The 18556-nt window shown below is 47.2% G+C and overlaps 4 protein-coding genes across 5 annotated transcripts; 3 read left to right on the top strand and 1 right to left on the bottom strand.

Annotated features, from left to right (window-relative positions):
* Window positions 1-395: 395 nt before the first annotated feature.
* LOC110186514 (rhodanese domain-containing protein CG4456) lies at window positions 396-1936 on the top strand. The gene is made up of 3 exons (XM_020955711.2): window positions 396-1510; window positions 1579-1738; window positions 1804-1936. Exons 1-3 carry the CDS (start codon window positions 1390-1392, stop codon window positions 1859-1861), a joined length of 339 nt encoding a protein of 112 aa, XP_020811370.1. The 5' UTR covers window positions 396-1389; the 3' UTR covers window positions 1862-1936.
* Window positions 1761-9000, bottom strand: PolQ (DNA polymerase theta). The gene is made up of 7 exons (XM_020955710.2): window positions 7167-9000; window positions 6732-7105; window positions 6108-6676; window positions 3539-6044; window positions 3270-3477; window positions 2300-3214; window positions 1761-2236 (listed from the first exon to the last, which is right to left on the bottom strand). The coding sequence occupies exons 1-7, from the start codon at window positions 8749-8751 to the stop codon at window positions 1926-1928; spliced, it is 6468 nt and encodes a 2155-aa protein (XP_020811369.2). The 5' UTR covers window positions 8752-9000; the 3' UTR covers window positions 1761-1925.
* Window positions 8955-11519, top strand: LOC110186493 (kanadaptin). Of its 2 annotated transcripts, none has more exons than XM_086840378.1 (4): window positions 8955-9066; window positions 9118-10362; window positions 10418-10612; window positions 10670-11519. In XM_086840378.1, exons 2-4 carry the CDS (start codon window positions 9187-9189, stop codon window positions 11420-11422), a joined length of 2124 nt encoding a protein of 707 aa, XP_086696504.1. In that variant the 5' UTR covers window positions 8955-9066; window positions 9118-9186; the 3' UTR covers window positions 11423-11519. The 2 variants fall into 2 exon arrangements, with proteins under 2 accessions (XP_086696504.1, XP_086696505.1); XM_086840379.1 differs by lacking the exon at window positions 8955-9066 and having other exon boundaries at window positions 9494-9611; window positions 9676-10362.
* Window positions 11520-11692: 173 nt separating this feature from the next.
* Window positions 11693-17696, top strand: ChT (choline transporter). The gene is made up of 6 exons (XM_020955528.2): window positions 11693-12366; window positions 13254-13641; window positions 13699-14283; window positions 14378-14699; window positions 14776-15048; window positions 15106-17696. The coding sequence occupies exons 2-6, from the start codon at window positions 13368-13370 to the stop codon at window positions 15482-15484; spliced, it is 1833 nt and encodes a 610-aa protein (XP_020811187.2). The 5' UTR covers window positions 11693-12366; window positions 13254-13367; the 3' UTR covers window positions 15485-17696.
* The last annotated feature ends 860 nt before the right edge of the window (window positions 17697-18556 follow it).

Raw genomic sequence — 18556 nt, 5'->3', positions numbered from 1 at the left:
TTGAAAATATTTTTCTGAAAAGTGGTATTCTTATCGCTCTAATATTTGTATGTATTTTACATTTTCTTTAACTTAAAGAAATATATTTTTGAAAATTTGTTATAAAAACGTTTAGCATTGAGCCAAGACTGTCTTTTAAAACCCGCATAGATCGTTCTTTGTAAGAACACAAGTGCAGCATTTTATATTTTCAATTTCAAGAACACCTTGCCGACACTTAAACCTTTAATTATTTTAAATACCTTTTTTAGAATTACTAAGATTCAGTTGCAGATTTATTAGTCTGATAAAATCAAGCGCAGAAAAGATTTCCGTATTTAAATCAGTGCTGCTTTTGGCTTTTAGATAGTTTTATACACTTGCAGGGTATTATAATTTTACTTAAAGCATAAAACGCAGTGAAGGAGTCATTTCCGACCCCATAAATCACATTTATTCTTGATCAGCATCGAAAGCCGAGTCTATCTAGCTATGTTCGACCAAAATTAATTTTTTTTTCCAAAATTTGAAAATTTTATCGTCAAAATTGTTAAAAATTGATACAAATACCAATTTTTTTAAATTTAAAATTGAGTATGCCGATTTATTAAACTACTAAAAACTAACATAAGAGTGGTTTCGGAATTAAAATTAATGCTGTTTTGGCTTAGTTATGAGATTTTTAACTTTGATTTTTAGAACATATTTTCATTTTAAAATATAGATAAATATTGGGTCAAAGAATGGTATTATAAATACAGGCCGAAACCTATAACTATGTGAAGGAGTCATTTCCGACCCTAGAAATCCTATATATTCTTGATCAGCATCAACAGCCGAGTTAAACTAGCTATGTCCGACAAAAATTAAATTTTTTCAAAATTTTGAAAATTGATAAAAATCCTAATTTTATTAAATTAAAAATTGAATATGCAGATTTATTAAACTACTAAAAACTAACATAGTAGTGGTTTCCGAATTAAAATTTATGCTCTTTGGCTTAGCTAAGAGATTTTTAAATCTGATTTGTAGAACATATTTTTATATAAAAATATAGATACATTTTGGGTCAAAGAATGGTATTATAATTATAGTGAGAAGCCTATAACAATGTGAAGGGTTTTATAAAGCATATATATTCTTGATCAGCATCGAAAGCTGAGTTAATCTGACGTGGTAGTTAGGATACAAAATTTCGGGAAGTTAAATTCCTTAAAAATAATTTGTTGTATTTTTCAAATAGGTAATAACCACCAACTGTTAAATAAAAATCGTTATTACCTGAACAATCTGGCAGCGCTATAAGACCACTTGGTATATTGGAGGAGCGACGTCGCAGTCACACTAGAGATACGGAAGCTTACCGGGTTAATTTCGCATTGATTAAAGTATATTCTATAGAAACCTAAAATGGCCACCTACGAAGAAGTCAAGGATGTGCCAAACCATCCGGAGACCTACCTATTTGATGTGCGCAATGAAATAGAGCTGAAGGAAACCGGTGTCCTGCCTGCCAGCATAAACATACCATGTGAGTGGAGCTCCAAAGTCCAGGGATTTGCCGGCTTAATGGGAGACACACCCTTCTCTTGTTTCCAGTGCCCGACTTGGAGAAGGCCCTGAACTTGCCAAATGAGGAATTCGAACAGGCCTATGGACGTGCGAAGCCTCCAACTGATGCGGTTCTGATCTTTTCCTGCAAAGCAGGAGGACGTGCGGCCAGAGCTGCAAATTTGGCTAGCACCTTGGGATTCACAAAGTATGGCTTAACTTTAACATTGTTTTGTTTTTGTAAATTTATTTTTATTAAAATTATTCTTGCAGCGCGAAGGCCTATGCCGGTTCCTGGACGGAGTGGCAGGCGAAGGAAGCTGGGAATTAATTATTATTCCTTTCAAGATCCTATACAATTGATTACCCTAAATATAAAATATACATTTTAATAACTACACCCTAATTTCCTGTATTTCCCCCCAACTACGTCCCATCTTGAGCTTTACCTTGAGAGGTACACTGAGCTTCACGCAGTTCTCCATGGTTAGGCTGAGCACCTTGGCTATCTTTTTCGCCTTGTCGGCGGGCACCTCGAAGATCAGTTCGTCGTGCTGATGGAGCACGAGGTTGACTGAGTTTTCTGCTACGCCCAGCTTCTCCCGATAGCGAGAAATATTCTTCTCCATTTTGATGATGGCACTTTTGGCAATATCCGCTGCCGATCCCTGGATAGTGGAGTTGATGGCTTGACGCTCGGCTTGATCTGAAGAAAAGGGAAATGATTGTTAAATGATCAGAAAAAAAATCTTCCCGTAGCCCCATTTACTCTTCAATTGCGCCTCGCCACTGTTGATGTGATCCAAGTAGCGTCGACGTCCCGTAATGGTCTCCACGTAGCCATTGTTGCGGGCAAACTTTACCACCTTCTGGGTGTAGGTTCGGATGCCTGGATAGGCCTGGTGGAATTGCTCCGACACCATCTGGGCCTCCTGTTCCGTGCACTTCAGCGATTCTGCCAAGCTGCGCATGCCCATGCCGTAGACTATGCCATAGCAGATCTGCTTGGTGCCGTTGCGCATGTGCTCCGACACCTCAGACTCCTCTATGCGATTCCAGCGAGCCGCAATAGCTGTGAACAAATCCTGCGGTGAGTTCATCACCTCCACTAGAGCCTTGTCCTGTGACAAGTGAGCCAGAATGCGCATCTCCAGCTGACAGAAGTCCGCTGAGAGCAGGCACAGCTTTTCATCCGAAGGAGCGAAGGCTGAACGGCAAGATATGTTTATCCCGTCCGATCCCAGCTTTATCACAAAGTCCTTGGCAACATTCTGCAGATTTGGCTCCGTCATGGAGATCCGACCCGTCGCCGTATATGTAATGCTCTGACCATGGATACGATTAGACTCACAACACTTCAGCAGTGGCTGCATACTCTTTGCCAGAAGCGTGCTCAGCTTCCGGTGGGCCAGGATCAGCATTGAAACGGGTGAGTCTATCTTCTCTAGCACCTGCCGGGAGGTACTCACACGTCCCGACGGTTTGCGGTGGAGTCCCAGTACCTTGGCTACGGCCTGCGTAGAGCCAAGGTTAAACCGTGACCCATGCTGCTCGTAGATCTTACCCTCCAGCTTCTTCATCACGGCCACCATATGTTGGAAGAGACGCTGCAGTCGTTGCTCCTTGGCAGGAAAGCCCACCACCTCCATGTGGCAGAGGGACATCTGAATGGGCATTTCTATGTCTAAAAATACATATATATTTCTCTGAAAACATAATGTTTATAAACTTAAACTCACCGCGGAAAAACTTAAGCAGCTGACCATCGCCGATTCTCTCCAGATTCTCCAACTGTCCCTTGAGTATGTGCACTGTAACACAGGCCTCGATGGAGGCCCTAATCTTGGGTAATATGGCACTGGAGCTATCGAGACCATAGCTGGTATAACCGCGACCGCTGCCACAAAGATCGGCGAGAGCTGTGCACTCTGGAGCGAAATGCTGGCACTGTGAATTGATAAATTATTTATAATAATAAAATCGTAAAAATTAAATCCCTATAAGTTACCATATTCTGAAAGCTAAGCGTCTTGTCCGGCTGCAACAACCAGTTGCCCACTTTGGGATCTTCCAGCTTGACAGCGATCTTGCAAAGCTTTGGCATGGCCTTCAAGAGCTTCTTCAGCTGCTCCTTGCCGTCGTGCATGATGAGCGTTAGTTCCGGACGTGCCAACAGCTTGCACAGCTCCTGCTCCTTCAGACCTGTGGGAACCACTCCCTGCCCCTTCTTCTGCTCCTCCTCCTGCATATTCAAATAGTAAACCACATTGTCCGTTAGACAGAAGGATAATCCGGCTATGAAGCAGGTGTCGTCCACCTGGAACAGTACTTGCTGTCCGGCAGCAGCCTCTCGCTGCTCCGCCGCCGCTACTTGGTTAATCAACAGGTTGGCTCCAATCAGCGGCTTTTGCCTGCCTGCCTGAGCCTGCAGGGCTACGCTGAAGCCGCAACGTGTAGCCTCTAGGAGCTCCATTAGGGCCATTTGGAACAATTGTCGGTTGCCACAGATGTCAATGATGTCGATGCTGCTGAAACTCGAGGCATTGTCGTCCGCCTTAGAGCAGCTGAGAATGTGTGAGGCATTCAGGTGCAGCGGATTCTTGATCAGTGAGTTCTCCAGCGACATGTCTGAGAGCTCCATGGATGAGGCTGCGGTGGAGGAGTTAGTCGTTTCTGTGGGTACAGTCGCCGGTTCCTTAGACTGCGCTTTGGGACTTTGCATCCGCTGCGAACGTAGCTGAAATGAGCGCATCATTCTGGAAGCATGTGGCGTCAAGGCAGTGGCCACCACCTCCGGTTCTTTGGGCTGAGAGCTGGGAATTTCATCCGCTTCCGAGGATGCTGGCATCTTGCTATCGGCGGCCGTGAGGGCAGCCGTCACTCCCGAGCTGAGCATAAAGGAATCGTCTGCCATAAACAGATCCTCCTCCGCCGTGGAAGGCTTCCTTGAGGCAGTGCGACTTTGGCTAGTGGTCAGAGTCTGGGTGGGTGTATGATTGCGTGGACTCCTGCGGGGCAGGGTAGTAGGTGTACTCCCACTCTGCCTGCGTGTAGGGGTCACTGAGGACTCTTTGCTGAAGGGCTCCTTGAAAGGCTTGGGACCCAAGCTCCCCTTGACTGTCAAGTTCTCATTAACTGCCCAGTTCTCCTTGTCGTTACTACGTAGTTCCCTTTCCGTCTGAACTTGGCTTGGTTTTGGAGTAGTAGTTGCTTCCTTAACTATGCCTGGAGACCGCTCGATAGGGGGCGTGGCGGCTCGCTCGGTGCGTTTTTGGTTTATTTTCATCAGGGCAATCCGCCGGCGTTCGGCTATCTCCTTTCTTAGCAGCTCCTTTCGGGCCTGGGCACTGGTGCTGGGCTCTTGCTCTCGAGCTACAGGTGAATTAGAGATATTGTCCACGGGATTGGTTTCTCTATTAGTCTCTGATCTTTGTTTTTGAACTGGGATTAAAAGGTTTTCATTGGGGAATTCTGATGATTGGATTTTTGTTGATGTCTCCTTATGGGAGGAAACTGCAGGAATTGGCGCAATATCTTTTGTTTCAACAATTAAAGTTCGTGGTGTTGACTTTTCTGAGTGGGAATCCTTCTTCGACAAGCTCTGATTATTTATAAAGGGCTTCTTCGGAGGTATTTCAGATTTCTGAGTATTCCCAGTAGAGACCAATGATTTCAGAGGTTCCTCGGCTGGTTTTTTATTGGAATCTTTGTGAAGACTTTGGTTTAAACCTAGAGAACGGCGCTGTATTCTTTCGCTGTTCCTTTTCTTCCCTTCCACTCGTGAATCCATCTTGGGCACTTTGGGTTTCGAAGTGTCTTCAGGATTATTATTTTTTTCCGGGCTTGCCAGCCTGCGCTTTGACGAGGGAACCTGACCCTGAGCATGCTGCTCCTCTAAAGACATGTGCAGTTCCACTTCCATCCCGCTCTCCAGGGACTTTGGAGCCTCCGATGCCTTTGGATGTTCCTGCGTCCACTTGATGCTTCCCACCCCAATCTCGTACTGAACAAACTGGCGAGCTTCGTTAATCAGCAGCTTGGCAGCTTCCGCCACCGTCATGCCCGCCTTGCCCGTGATGAAAAAGTTACGTACCTTGTTCCGAAGGGCCGCTTCTTCGGCGTTCTCGTGGTCGTGCTGCTTCGCGGAGTCAAAGCTGAGCGAGTTGAAGAGCACTTTCTCGAGCTCCAGAGCATCCGCACCCGCCACCTCCACCAAACTGGTGAAGCCAGCATCGAAAAGAGCACGTGCTCGCTTCTGTGACAAATCGGGCAGCCGCATAAGATCGATTAGGTCCCGGTGAATGCCGAAGAACAGGCGGTCCTTAAACTGGGACACTATCAGGGCAAGGGTAGACCACTGCAGGGAGTGGCAGAAGGCGGTCACAATGCCCGCAAATGTGGAGGACATTTGCTGGAGACTCTGTAGCATACCGCGATGACACTTGAACTTGTGCACCACCACATTGATGGGTGTCTCGTTGACCAGCTCCTGCAGTGCCAGAGCTGTGTAAAAACTGGAGCCAAGAAGAAACGTACTTTATATTATAATCCAAATGGAATGTATCCAAACAACTCACCGCTTGTGCACCTGCATCTGTTTGTAGTCCAACTTCGTCTGCCCACGCATAGCCTTAATGAGAAAGGCTTCCTTGACCCCGACGAGTTCTCCCACCTTTTTCATGGCCGGGTTCAGTTTTTCCCACATGTCCAGATACAGCAGCCAGTCGAGATCCTGCAGCTGATAACACACGGAATAGGGCGTCACCAGGTAGACAGCATGCAGTTCGGACTCTAAGACGAAGCAGCGACGGGATTTCTGCAACTCGGCGAAGAGAATAAGGCCGTCGGTGGGTGGCATTGAGGAGGCCAGGCAGGCAGCTCCCAGACGAGTGGCCACATAGGTGGAGGACTCCGTCTCCTCATCGGTTTGAAGTCGGATGAATTCATACTCCACTAGGAAATCCAGGGCATCACTGATGTAGTTCCCATCAGAATCGTCTTCCGGCGGTGGCTCTACATCGGCGGAGGATGCTTCCAAGGCCTTTTGGGCACTCAGTAAAGTGCAATTGACAAACGAATCTATGTCCTGCCTAGTGCTGGCCACACCAGAGGATATGACCTCCAGGAGAGCGCGCTTCAAGTGAGTCTGCAAAGGGAGTTTTTTTTTTAGAGATTTCCAGAATTAAAGATAGATAACCTACACTCCCGTCCATCTCCAGGCAGGATGTTATGGGCTGCAGCTGCGCCGTCACCAGCTCCCGCCCTATGCGTGCATTGCTCTCCGTGCAGATAAGGATGGATTCCCCCAGCGTATCCTTGCCGGTTCGACCCGCTCGTCCGATCATTTGGCGGTAGGTAAGGGAGCTCATCTGCTTGCCTCCGAACAAGGGAGAGCGGATGAGCACCCGTCGAGCGGGCAGGTTAACACCCGAACTTAGGGTACTGGTGGCTACCAGAACTTTCAGTGATCCCGCCTTGAAGGAGGCCTCCACAATGTCTCGCTCTTCGGTGGTCAAACCGGCATGGTGAAAGGCACAGGCATAGGTCACAGATTTGGACATGACTGCATCAATACCTGGAAAGAAATAAAGATATTGATTGTATTTTTGCCTTATTTGTTTCCTTATCTTACCCACCTGTTGGAATATCTCTTAGCTGCTTTTTCACCTCCTCGATGGCCTCTGGATTGAGATTACCCCGCAGACGCTGACCTAAATCCGTGCCAGACTTTATAAGCCCGTGCATGGCAGTGGCCAGTTGGACGGCCAGGTTCTCGCACCAATCCTTCGAGGGGCAGAAGACGATGACGGAGCAGCCCTCCAGCAGAGTCTCGATGCACAGCTGGGCCACATGGTCAGAATCATTGCCCAGGGCCTGGCGCAGCTCCGCCTGCTGGGATACGTCGCGCAGGAACTTCAGCTGCTGGTCAAAAATCTTGGTGCCCACTTTTATCATCTCTTGCAGGGCCACTGGGCGATAGTCTGTAATGTACAATTCGGCGTCCAGCCAGCGCTGGAGCAGCTCCACATTGGCCAAAGTGGCCGACATGGTGATCACTTGAATCTGCAGGGCGTTGCGGCGCGACATGTACAGAATCTTGGCCAGTAGTAGCTCCAGAATGTAGCCTCGTCCCTTATCCGATATGAGATGCACTTCATCCACCACAACCATGCCAATGGTGTCCAATTTGCCGTGTTCCAGGAGCTTATTAATGATCGAATTGGCCTTCTCGATGGTGCAAATAGCCACGTTGATGCTCTCGAAGCCACCGGGTGGCGTGTAGCCTCCGAAGAATCCCTCCACTCGATAGCCAGCCGTGGTGAGCAGGTCCTGCAGGTAGAACATCTTCTCGCGTACTACCGATATGAAGGGCAGGATGAGCAGCACCTTCTTGCCGCGCTCTACTACAGTCTTCAGGAGGAGAATCTCGCTGACGAGCGTCTTCCCTGCCGAAGTGGGTGCCGAGTAGACCAGGTTGCAGTGCTCGAAAAGCACGCGTGGCTTGCTGAGGCATTCCACTTGCCAGTCGAACATCCGCAGGACGCCCTTCTTTTTGTATTCGTTCTGTATGCTGTGCGGCAAGTTCCAGGCCGCAATGGATTTAAGGGACTCCAAATCTGCGGGTGGGTTTCTTCTTTCGGGCGGAGCTTCGCGAATGCTAGAGGAATTGGGCGAAACTCGCAGCTGGTTAGGCGACATGCTGCTCAAATTCTGGGTGATGCGCGATATCTCGTGGTGGTCGCTCTGCTTGGCCAGAATGCAACGACTGCGCAACAGGTCCTCCTTCAGCTGTTGGGATGCCCGCTCATCCCGTGCTGGACACAGGAAGCTGCTCTCATCCAGATTGGACACATCCCGGTCATCTTCCTTGGCCTTGTCGTCCGCTTCAAACACATCCTCAGAGCAGACTTGCTTGTTCGAGTCGCCAGAGTTGCGATGGGGAACTCCTTCTAGAAGTGCCGCCTCGACCTGCGACACATTGACCACTGAATGCTCCGACGCCTTTTTGGCTTGTTCCACCTCGTAGGAGAACTCGTCTCGAAAAAAGTCCGAGTAGTTTTCACTCTCCTGAATGGAGGAAACCTTGGATTTCTTGGCTGCGCTCAACCTAGCCTTGGAATTTTGTGGGCGAAAATTTTCCTTACCGGCTGCCGTTTGCATGCCCTTCTCCAGCTCCATGAACGTGCTGTCGCCAAAATCGAACGACTGCGAAAACGCCATGGTACCGGAGTTTTTAAATATTATTTAAAAACATAAACTTAAAAAAAATAATATTATAAACAAAACATTTCAGTACGAAAAAAATAAATAAAAACAAAACAAAAACTGGCGGGGTCTTCAAGGCGGCCCTGCCAACTTAATCTTGCAATAGTTCTGTCCACTTTTGGGACAAACTAGAATCGGTTCACAGATTCAAAATAAATTAAAATCTAATTTCTATAATAAGTTAATATCCTAAGTTGAATAAAAAAAAAATTTTTTTTTAATAATTTCACTCTTTCAAAACATGTTCACAATTTCTTGGGACAACTGTTGGTATGTTTGGTATTCTTTTGCCGCTCAGCACTTGGTCACACTACGTCCCAGGTCAGCTGCGGAATTTGCGATTTTTTGTTTACTCCGTGGAAATTAAACATATATCGCGTCAGTGGCAGCATGAACGAGTTTAAGGTACCCGCTCCGCTGCCCAAGCCCAAAGTGATCGTCACAGAGAAGCCGCGCCCGGAGGCGCCCGCTGAACCGCCACCTCCGCCACCCAAAGTTCTGAAATCCTCGCCAGCGGCCGCCTGTCCATACAAGACTCCACGCTGGTCTGCTCCCCCAGCCGCTGACCAGATCTACAGCTTTGAGGTGCTTAAGTCGGGCCAAATCATCGATCAGGTTCGACAGCTGCAGCAACAGGCGGTCTGGACCTTTGGCCGCCTGCCCGAAAACGATGTGGCTGCCGCCCATCCCACGATCTCGCGCTTCCACGCCGTGCTGCAGTATAAACCCAAGGCACCGCCCAAGCTGGAGCAAGAGGCGGATGAGGAGGACGGAGACCAGGAGGAGACTTCTAAGAACGAACAGCCGGAGGGCTGGTACGTATACGATCTGGGCAGTACCCACGGCACCTTCTTGAACAAGCAGCGCCTGCCCCCGAAGGTCTTCATCCGCATGCGGGTGGGTCACATGCTGAAGCTTGGAGGCAGCACTCGCGTCTATATTCTGCAGGGTCCCTGTGAGGACGAGGAGGCAGAGTCGGAGCTCTCGGTGACGGAGCTGCGCCAAAAACGGGACAAAGAGCTCGCTGATGCCGCGCTAGAGCGGGAGCTGCAAATTCTGGCAGCCGAGGAGCGCGAACGCAACGAGGGCGTCAGCTGGGGTATGGGTGATGATGCTGACGAGGAGACGGATCTCACACATAATCCCTACGCCAGCACCAACAACGAGGATACCTTTTTCGACGACCCAAAGAAAACGCTCCGTGGCTTCTTTGAGCGCGAAGGTCTCAGTTTGGAATACAAGTGCGATGAGCTGTCCTCTGGCACCTTTGTCTGCCGCGTAGAGCTGCCACTAGATGACTCGAATGGAAGGCCAATTGTCGTCGAGGTGAATCACAAGGGTCGCAAAAAGGACTGCGTGGTTCAGTGCGCCCTGGAGGCTTGCCGCACCCTGGACAGGCACGGTGTGCTGCGTCAGGCCAACCAGGAGGCGCAGAAAAGAAAGATTGTAAAGACAGGCGACTCGGACGACGAGGATGACTTCTGGGATCGCACTGGAGACGTGGAACGCAAGAAGCAGCGTCTTGCGAGTACCGGTGCCAGTGTCACCTTGACCTATGAGGATTTGGTAGGTCGCGCTCAAATACTTTCCTGACATATTGTATAACTTTAGCCTTCAATAGCTTAAACAAGAGTGCGAACTCAATGCCCTCATGGACAAGGTGGAGCTCGAAATAGGTTCCTATCAACAAAAGGAAAGAAAACTGAAAGAAATTGCCGAAAAGCAGGAGACCGTTGGCGATGATCTGGACAACTTTATGGACATGCTCAACGAGGACGTCGAGCAACTAGACAAGACCGAGATCAAGAAACTAAGGGTTAGTAGCTGTCATTAAATAATCATTTAAAACCAGTCCTAATATTCATTATTCTAGTTAGAACAGCAGCGCCTTAGGGGCGAGCAGCAGAAGGTGCAGCGCTTGTTGAAGATAGCCAAGCCCACAGCCTTACCTTTTGCCACGGGCAAGGCAACAGCCAAGGATGGATCCCCAGGCCAGGAAGGCAGTGCAGTTGTCAAGCGGCAGCTGCCCATGATTGGCAAGCGGAATCAATTTAGCAAATTTAAGGTGGTCAAGGCGCCGAGCAGCACTCAGACCAAAACCCAATCCAAAGCATTTGCCTCGGACGAAGAGGAAGACGAAGAGGAGGAGGCCAAGGCAACAGAAAAGGACCAAGTTGGAGTAACTAAAGAAGATGAGAAAGCGACGGCAACGGAAGCTGTGAACTTGCTGGAAAGCGAACCCCCTGCCGAAGCGGAAGCGAGCAAACCAGCAAACGCTGAACCGGAAGTCCTAAAACCAGTCGACGTGATGTCAACAACAAAAGTTTCAGCGGAAACTTCAACAGCTCGCACCGACAGCGACGGCGACACTGTTGCTTTAGCAGTTGAGCCGGTGGAAAAGGCAAGCCACCTCGCAGACGCCACTCCGGAACCGGAAGCCGAGGATCTCTTGCAAAAGAAGCGACGTCAACGCCAACGACAGCGCAACAAACAGCGCCAGGATGTGGACATGGACCTGGACGAGCTGGCCGAGCACGAGGACAGCGAAAACTACGCCAAGTGGGTGCCTCCCACCAACCAAAGTGGCGATGGCATAACCCACTTGAACGAGAAGTTTGGATACTAGTTGAGAAACCCAATTTTAAGATTTCCTTTAAACTAGTCTAGACCCATAATTGATGTACTCTCTAAGACCCTCTCAATGTGACTTTGTAAATGTTTAACCACGGTGTTTTTATCCACCCGGGGGCACTCAACTTCTTCGAACTGGATGAGCTTTTCACCACCACTGCTGGCAACTTCCCCTGCGCTGACAACCACCCCTAAGTTGAGTTGAGTGGCGGCGTCGCTTCCAGGCAACAATTCATCCGCTGACTCGGCCAAAATTCCTGCGCACATACACAAAATGAACGCCCACTCGGCTCCAAGCGATTCCCGATGAAGACCACGGCATCGGTTTGCCGATGGGACTCCAGTACTTGAACTTCCAATTCAGTTATAATTTTGTCGCTCTAACCGCCAGCACGGTCCGACGGCTGACGTGCTTTAGTTAACCATTAGCCCCTAGCCCAAGACTGCCTCTATTTGTTTATTGAAACCGAATGGCGGCTTAAGTTTAATCGCAAAAATTAATTACCAACTAAATCGATACGCGTGGCGCACCGTCAATAAAACGAGGGAATCGAGTCCAACCTGACAGTTAAATTAGGATTATTTATATAAGTCGACCAAGTTCTGTGGTGTATCTTGGAGCCAGGTGGCACTGGTTTAATGCGTGCCTCTCACGTTCTCCCAACAGCCGGGGCACATGTGCGGGTTACACTTTAGGACGCGTAACAGTCCGTCTCAGAAGACGTCCCTTCGCTGGGGCGACTGCTGCCTGGCCTAAACTAGTGTATATAGTGTTCCTCCTGGACCAGGATCTCCAAGATCCCGCAGCTATAGCCACTACTTCATCCGTTCGACCACGAAATGTTGCATAAGCCGAGGCGCATTTGATTGGCGCGCTTCTTTGATTGCCGTCGCAACGCGTCCGCTTGAACTTGGCGCACTTTGTTCCCAAGAGCCGAGGTGAGTCTCTTTCCGTTCGATTGCCCGCAAATGCGCTGGGACATGCGCAGTATCCACATGGGGATTACAATAGCCCCAGCTCCGCTGCGCTCTGTGCTTTCCTCAATTTTTTGTGAATGAAGGAAACCCACCTGGCCGATGGTGTGGAGGGTGCCAGGTGTTGGGGATTTGTTTGTCGTGACAATGACGTACTACTTTGGGGGGAGTCCATGTCTGAATTGTTTATGTATTTTACATAAGCTCCCAATCCAGGGTTTTGTGCTCAGAACTCCGTTCTAGTTGTTATATAAGCAAATATAGTGCGTGCTGCAGGAATCATAAACTAATTTTCAGGAAATTAGGAATGAAGGCTCAAGAACAGACTGTAGTTTGGCTAAATATGGGCAAAGGAGACTGATTTAAAAAGGATTAATGGGGTATAATACACTTATTTTATAGACTTATTTAACCAGATATTTTAAACCTATGTCTACTATTTTCAATCGATTATTATTTAGATTTATGACCTTATCTTTTTAACTTGTAAATATTCTGTTAAGTGGGACTTTTAATAGGTCATTATTTGAACTACATATATCTATAAAAACACCGCTGTTAAGGACATGGTAGTTGCAACTGCCACTTAATTGCGCGCCATTAGCAAGGACGCATTTACGCGGTGGGCAAAGAGTGCTGAGACGCAATGGGCACCCACTCCTATTATATCCTTGATGGCAAAGGTCAGGCGCACCGATGGCCAGGGCCAGTGCATTGGCTTAATATTTAATGCTGCGTGCTGGGGCCAGTTAATTGAAAAATGAGCGCTTGCAACAATTATGCTCAAGGTTGTAACTCCATCCCTAACAACCCCACCACTCACCACCCTCCTCTCTGCCATTTCATTACAGCTAAAGGTCAAACCCGTTTCCAAAGAGTATTAATTTACACAAGCCAAGCGCGTGTGGAGAGCCGAGGTTACTGAAAGTATATCCTATAGCCAAGGACTTCCGTGAATCGCAGCCATGATCAATATCGCCGGCGTGGTGAGCATCGTGCTCTTCTATCTGCTCATCCTGGTGGTGGGCATCTGGGCTGGTCGCAAAAAGCAGTCCGGCAATGACTCCGAGGAGGAGGTGATGCTGGCCGGCCGCTCCATAGGTCTCTTCGTGGGCATCTTTACCATGACAGCTACCTGGGTGGGTGGCGGATACATCAACGGCACGGCGGAGGCCATTTACACATCGGGCCTAGTGTGGTGTCAGGCTCCCTTCGGTTATGCCCTGAGTTTGGTGTTTGGTAAGTGGATTTACAGATACATATTATTATAACTTCTTATACATTTCCTCCCCTCAGGTGGCATCTTCTTTGCCAATCCCATGCGCAAGCAGGGCTACATCACCATGCTGGATCCGCTCCAGGATTCGTTTGGTGAGCGTATGGGTGGGCTACTGTTCCTGCCTGCACTCTGTGGAGAGGTATTCTGGGCTGCCGGCATCCTGGCCGCTCTGGGAGCCACCTTATCCGTGATCATCGACATGGACCACCGAACTTCTGTTATTCTCTCCTCGTGCATTGCCATCTTCTACACACTCTTCGGCGGACTGTACTCCGTGGCGTATACGGACGTGATTCAGCTTTTCTGCATCTTCATTGGCCTGTGGATGTGCATCCCCTTTGCCTGGAGCAACGAGCACGTCGGCAGTTTGAGTGATCTCCAGGTAGACTGGATAGGCCATGTGGAACCTAAGAAACACTGGCTTTATATAGACTATGGGCTGTTGCTCGTTTTTGGAGGTATCCCTTGGCAGGTCTACTTCCAGCGGGTGCTCTCCAGCAAGACAGCAGGACGGGCACAACTTTTGTCCTATGTGGCCGCTGCAGGATGCATCCTGATGGCTATTCCACCGGTGCTCATCGGAGCTATTGCCAAGGCCACACGTAAGTGGGATTCTAAGTTATTTAAACTATGATTTTAAATTAATTATATTAATTAATTATATTCTAATAATATATTAACTCCTCTCTTTTACAGCTTGGAACGAAACTGACTACAAGGGACCCTATCCCCTGACCGTGGACGAGACGAGCATGATTCTGCCCATGGTCCTGCAGTACCTGACGCCCGACTTTGTGTCCTTCTTTGGCTTGGGTGCCGTCTCCGCCGCCGTAATGTCCTCCGCAGACTCCTCGGTGCTCTCGGCCGCCTCCATGTTCGCCCGGAATGTGTACAAATTGATTTTCCGTCAGAAGGCGTCCGAGATGGAAATCATTTGGGTGATGCGCGTGGCCATTGTTGTGGTTGGCATTCTGGCTACCATCATGGCCCTCACCATTCCCTCCATCTACGGATTGTGGTGCGTGTTGCAGGGATGCATTATTTAGTCTGACTGGCAGCTCATTAGCCTGAGTGTTTATCCTCTATCTCTCCAGGTCTATGTGCTCCGACCTGGTTTATGTCATCCTGTTCCCACAGCTGCTGATGGTGGTCCATTTTAAGAAACACTGTAACACATATGGCAGCTTGGCAGCATATATCGTGGCCTTGGCCATCCGACTGTCGGGTGGGGAGGCAATCCTGGGCCTGGCGCCCCTCATCAAGTATCCCGGCTACGACGAGGAAACCCAAGAGCAGATGTTCCCCTTCCGCACCATGGCCATGTTGCTCAGCCTGATAACCCTAATCTCAGTGTCCTGGTGGACTAAGTAAGTCTCTCCTATTATCCTATTATACAGAGAAAAAGTAAAACTTTTAAATTTTAGGATGATGTTCGAGTCTGGCAAGCTGCCGCCTAGCTACGACTACTTCCGCTGCGTGGTCAATATTCCGGAAGACATCCAGCGCGTGGGCGATCCCTCGGAGTCGGGTGAGCAGTTGTCGGTGATGGCAGGACCCCTGGCTAGATCATATGGGGCTGCCACTATGGCCGGCAAGGATGAGCGCAATGGACGCATTAATCCCGCCCTAGAATCCGACGACGATCTACCCGTGGCGGAGGCACGTCGTTTGAACCAGCAGACGGCGCAGGCGCAGGTAAAGAAGATGCTGGACACGGCCACCGGTGTGAAGCCGGCCGGCGGAGGCGGTGGCCAGTCTGGCATGGCCATGCCCACTCCAGAGCAGGACAACACGGCCTTCTGAGTAGAGTAGGCGCCCGGCGGAGCGAAAATCCCGGAGGGTCTCGCCAGCCGAGCCCGAAAGTAGGCTGCAGTCGAACCACAGAATTATACGATTTTAAGTTGCGCTTGTTACGGGGGATTTGAGACGACGGGGGCAATGGCAGGATCAGGAAGTTCAGGAGGATCAGGAGAATGAGTAAGGTCAGGATGGAATACAGAAAGTATTAGGACACGTACGTTAAACACACAAGTGCTCAGGTATAAAGTGCAGAAAGCTGATCGTAAGGTTTACGTTATCATTTAGCCAACTTATATAGTGTATAGTTTCCACAGAAGCTTAAAGCGTTCCATCGTTCTTGATTTTGCAGTTAGAGACGTGTCTTTTTGTGTAAATGTTCAAAAGTTATCGAAATACATATCAAATGCATTTTCCTCCGCCCGAATAATGCATTCAAATACGTATTAATTTAGAGAGAGAAAAGGTTCAGAAGCCGGAAAGGAGGCTAGAAAATAGGGTTTAGAGTGTCATAATGCCTAAAGCCGTGTCATAAAGAAACTCACAAGAAATATTAATAAACTATAGAGATATTACTTTGAAAGTTTTGTAAACTTAGGGCTTTATGACACTCGTAAAAGTGTAGACTAGACGCACGCCCAATAAACCTATATACGTATAAATGCGTAAGACGAGAGCATTTGTGTGTCACAGATGAGGCAGTCCCACTTAACCATTCCTGGCATTAGCATATCGGTATCGGTCATATATACTATATAGATGCATATAATGTGAATCATGTGTCCTTCCAGAACGAACAAAGCTAAGCAAGAAACACAAGTGAAATAATGGATAAACTAATGCAAACGAAACATATCAAAACGAGATACATATCAGTCGTGTAAGCTATATAGGAGAATCGAGATATATACACATACATCAACTAAACAAAATAAACGAGCAGCATGTATATGAGAGAATATAGTTGTGTAAGCTAAGAAATCGAGGCATATCAAGTTATATAGGAATGAATTTTAGCTGCTCTCAAAGAGCAAAGTCACATGGAATATTAAAGAGAAGAAATGGAAATGATATATGTAACATGTTGCGTCGTAGTACCTAAAAACAATATATACATATATTAATATATATACATACCTATACAAAATCATATACACCCGCATATATATATACATGTATCTAGAACCAGCCACAGAATTTAGAGAGTTATACCCAGGACAAACACTCCCCCCATTGATCCAAAAAACCAACCTGCATATTGGCTAGGAGAATATCTATTCTATATACACACACGCTGCCTGAACCCCAAACCTCAACTGGAAGCTGAAGAGATTCGTAAGAATCATAACTAATAACTAAATTGACATTTAATTGAAATATTCGATGGTGAGATGTGTGTTGGTTCCTCTTTTTTGTAATGTTCACTCGGCTCGTTTGTTAAAATTTCGTCCCGTTGGAGAGATAACTAAACTAAAAATCTATCTAAAAGCAACTCAAGTAACTAATATGCGTAACAAGCTGGATGTTAAGCCCTAAAAACTACAACAAACTCACTTAAGTGTAATAAATGTTGACTGCTTTTTGATTGAGCCTCGTCTGTTTGTTGTATTTGGGGTAAAGTTTTGTAACCTTTACATAAGCGAGACTACTTACTATACTTACTGAAGTGTTTTGAGTCCATCTAGGATATCCATCTAAACATATATATGTTCGTTGTTATTGTTATTATTAAATCTTGCATCAGATCTGAGTGTGTACATTTCGATAAAGTTCAAATTTAACTACATTTCCAGATAACTTACATAATTAACATAATTAAGCGCGTTTCTTTGTGCAGATGTTAACCAGATTTGTAAATAAGCAACAATTACTCGTTTGTAATGTTACTATCAACTATCAACCAAAACCACCAAATAATTTATGCATTCAAAACGAAATAATTCTGTTTTGCAATTAGTTAAAAGAGTATGTACCTATGTTATTGTTAACTAAACTTGGTCTATCCATTCCAAGTACTTTTAGTGGAATTATGTTAACCAAAGAAAAATAATTAAAAATAAACATGAATAGGAAAAATGGTTACGATATACACGATGTATTATGATCAGATTAAACCAAACCGAATACATATCAATGTTTTAAGCCTAGCAAAAGGGAAACGAAAACAAGTATTTAATAAATAAAAGGTATATAAATATATGGAAATGGTTTCTCCCCAGTCTCTGTCTGTTTATTTATTCTATTTCTCAAAGCTTAGTTGACTAACCAACTAAGTGACTTACCAAGTAACTGACTAACTGACTGACTTATAGTCTCAATGACTGACTGACTAGCTTGTGAAATAAATACAAACATTACCGAGCAACAAAAGCCGCCATCGTCGAGTGACAATCTCCAGACAATGGAATGGTATTATCGCAGGTGGAAATTTCTCAGGCCAAGTTAAAGAGCAAAGAGCTCTTGTCGGTGTGGCATCTCATCGGTTCCGCAAAAACAATGCAGTTCTGGGGGGTTCCCCTTCACATGTGTGGCAACTATGCGACAGTTACTTATATTATTTAGTCGAGAGTCAGGCCGCTAAGTTGCCAAAGTCGCATCTCAACTGATTGCAATTAGCCTGCTAATGATACCATTGCCGCCGCAATTAAGTTGTAATCCTAATTAGATCGGAATCGCCTGATAATGATGGATGGTAGAACAGCGCCGCCCACCGTCATAAGACCATAACTTGTGTCGCTCGAGAATTGCCCCTAATTGTGGTCGGTGTCGTGTCAGCTTCTGTGGCTAATGTTGCTGCCATGTCAGTGGTTGTGCTTCTGCTGCTATGTGGCTCCGTGTCTATGGCTATTGCATCCGGTATTCTGGCAAAAATTTGCATTGTTTGCCGATTTGAACCTTCAACTGTCACTGGGTCGGAGCAGCAGCTCGTCTTCACTTGTCTTCTTCTTGGCCAATTAGCCGAACGGAAGAATTTCTCGAATGCCTCGGACTTGGCCTGTGTCACGGATGTGAAGGGAACCGATCGCCCAGAACTGATGGCCATTGCACAGAAAACAATAATAGCCATGAAATGATATT

Source organism: Drosophila serrata, unplaced genomic scaffold, assembly GCF_035046125.1.
Source record: "Drosophila serrata isolate PLE 108 unplaced genomic scaffold, ASM3504612v1 contig_382, whole genome shotgun sequence".
NCBI lineage: Eukaryota > Metazoa > Arthropoda > Insecta > Diptera > Drosophilidae > Drosophila > Drosophila serrata.
Note: the sequence above shows the minus strand (reverse complement) of the source record. Positions and strands in the feature narration are given on the sequence as shown.

Coding starts and splice junctions, on each gene's coding strand:
- ChT (XM_020955528.2), top strand. CDS start 13,368: ATGATCAATATCGCCGGCGTGGTGAGCATCGTGCTCTTCTATCTGCTC. Junction 13,642..13,698: donor TGCCCTGAGTTTGGTGTTTG/GTAAGTGGATTT, acceptor TCCTCCCCTCAG/GTGGCATCTTCTTTGCCAAT. Junction 14,284..14,377: donor AGCTATTGCCAAGGCCACAC/GTAAGTGGGATT, acceptor TCTCTTTTACAG/CTTGGAACGAAACTGACTAC.
- PolQ (XM_020955710.2), bottom strand. CDS start 8,751: ATGGCGTTTTCGCAGTCGTTCGATTTTGGCGACAGCACGTTCATGGAG. Junction 3,478..3,538: donor CGCTTAGCTTTCAGAATATG/GTAACTTATAGG, acceptor ATCAATTCACAG/TGCCAGCATTTCGCTCCAGA. Junction 3,215..3,269: donor GCTGCTTAAGTTTTTCCGCG/GTGAGTTTAAGT, acceptor ATGTATTTTTAG/ACATAGAAATGCCCATTCAG.
- LOC110186514 (XM_020955711.2), top strand. CDS start 1,390: ATGGCCACCTACGAAGAAGTCAAGGATGTGCCAAACCATCCGGAGACC. Junction 1,511..1,578: donor TGCCAGCATAAACATACCAT/GTGAGTGGAGCT, acceptor TCTTGTTTCCAG/TGCCCGACTTGGAGAAGGCC. Junction 1,739..1,803: donor AGCACCTTGGGATTCACAAA/GTATGGCTTAAC, acceptor TTATTCTTGCAG/CGCGAAGGCCTATGCCGGTT.
- LOC110186493 (XM_086840378.1), top strand. CDS start 9,187: ATGAACGAGTTTAAGGTACCCGCTCCGCTGCCCAAGCCCAAAGTGATC. Junction 10,363..10,417: donor CCTTGACCTATGAGGATTTG/GTAGGTCGCGCT, acceptor AGCCTTCAATAG/CTTAAACAAGAGTGCGAACT. Junction 10,613..10,669: donor CCGAGATCAAGAAACTAAGG/GTTAGTAGCTGT, acceptor TCATTATTCTAG/TTAGAACAGCAGCGCCTTAG.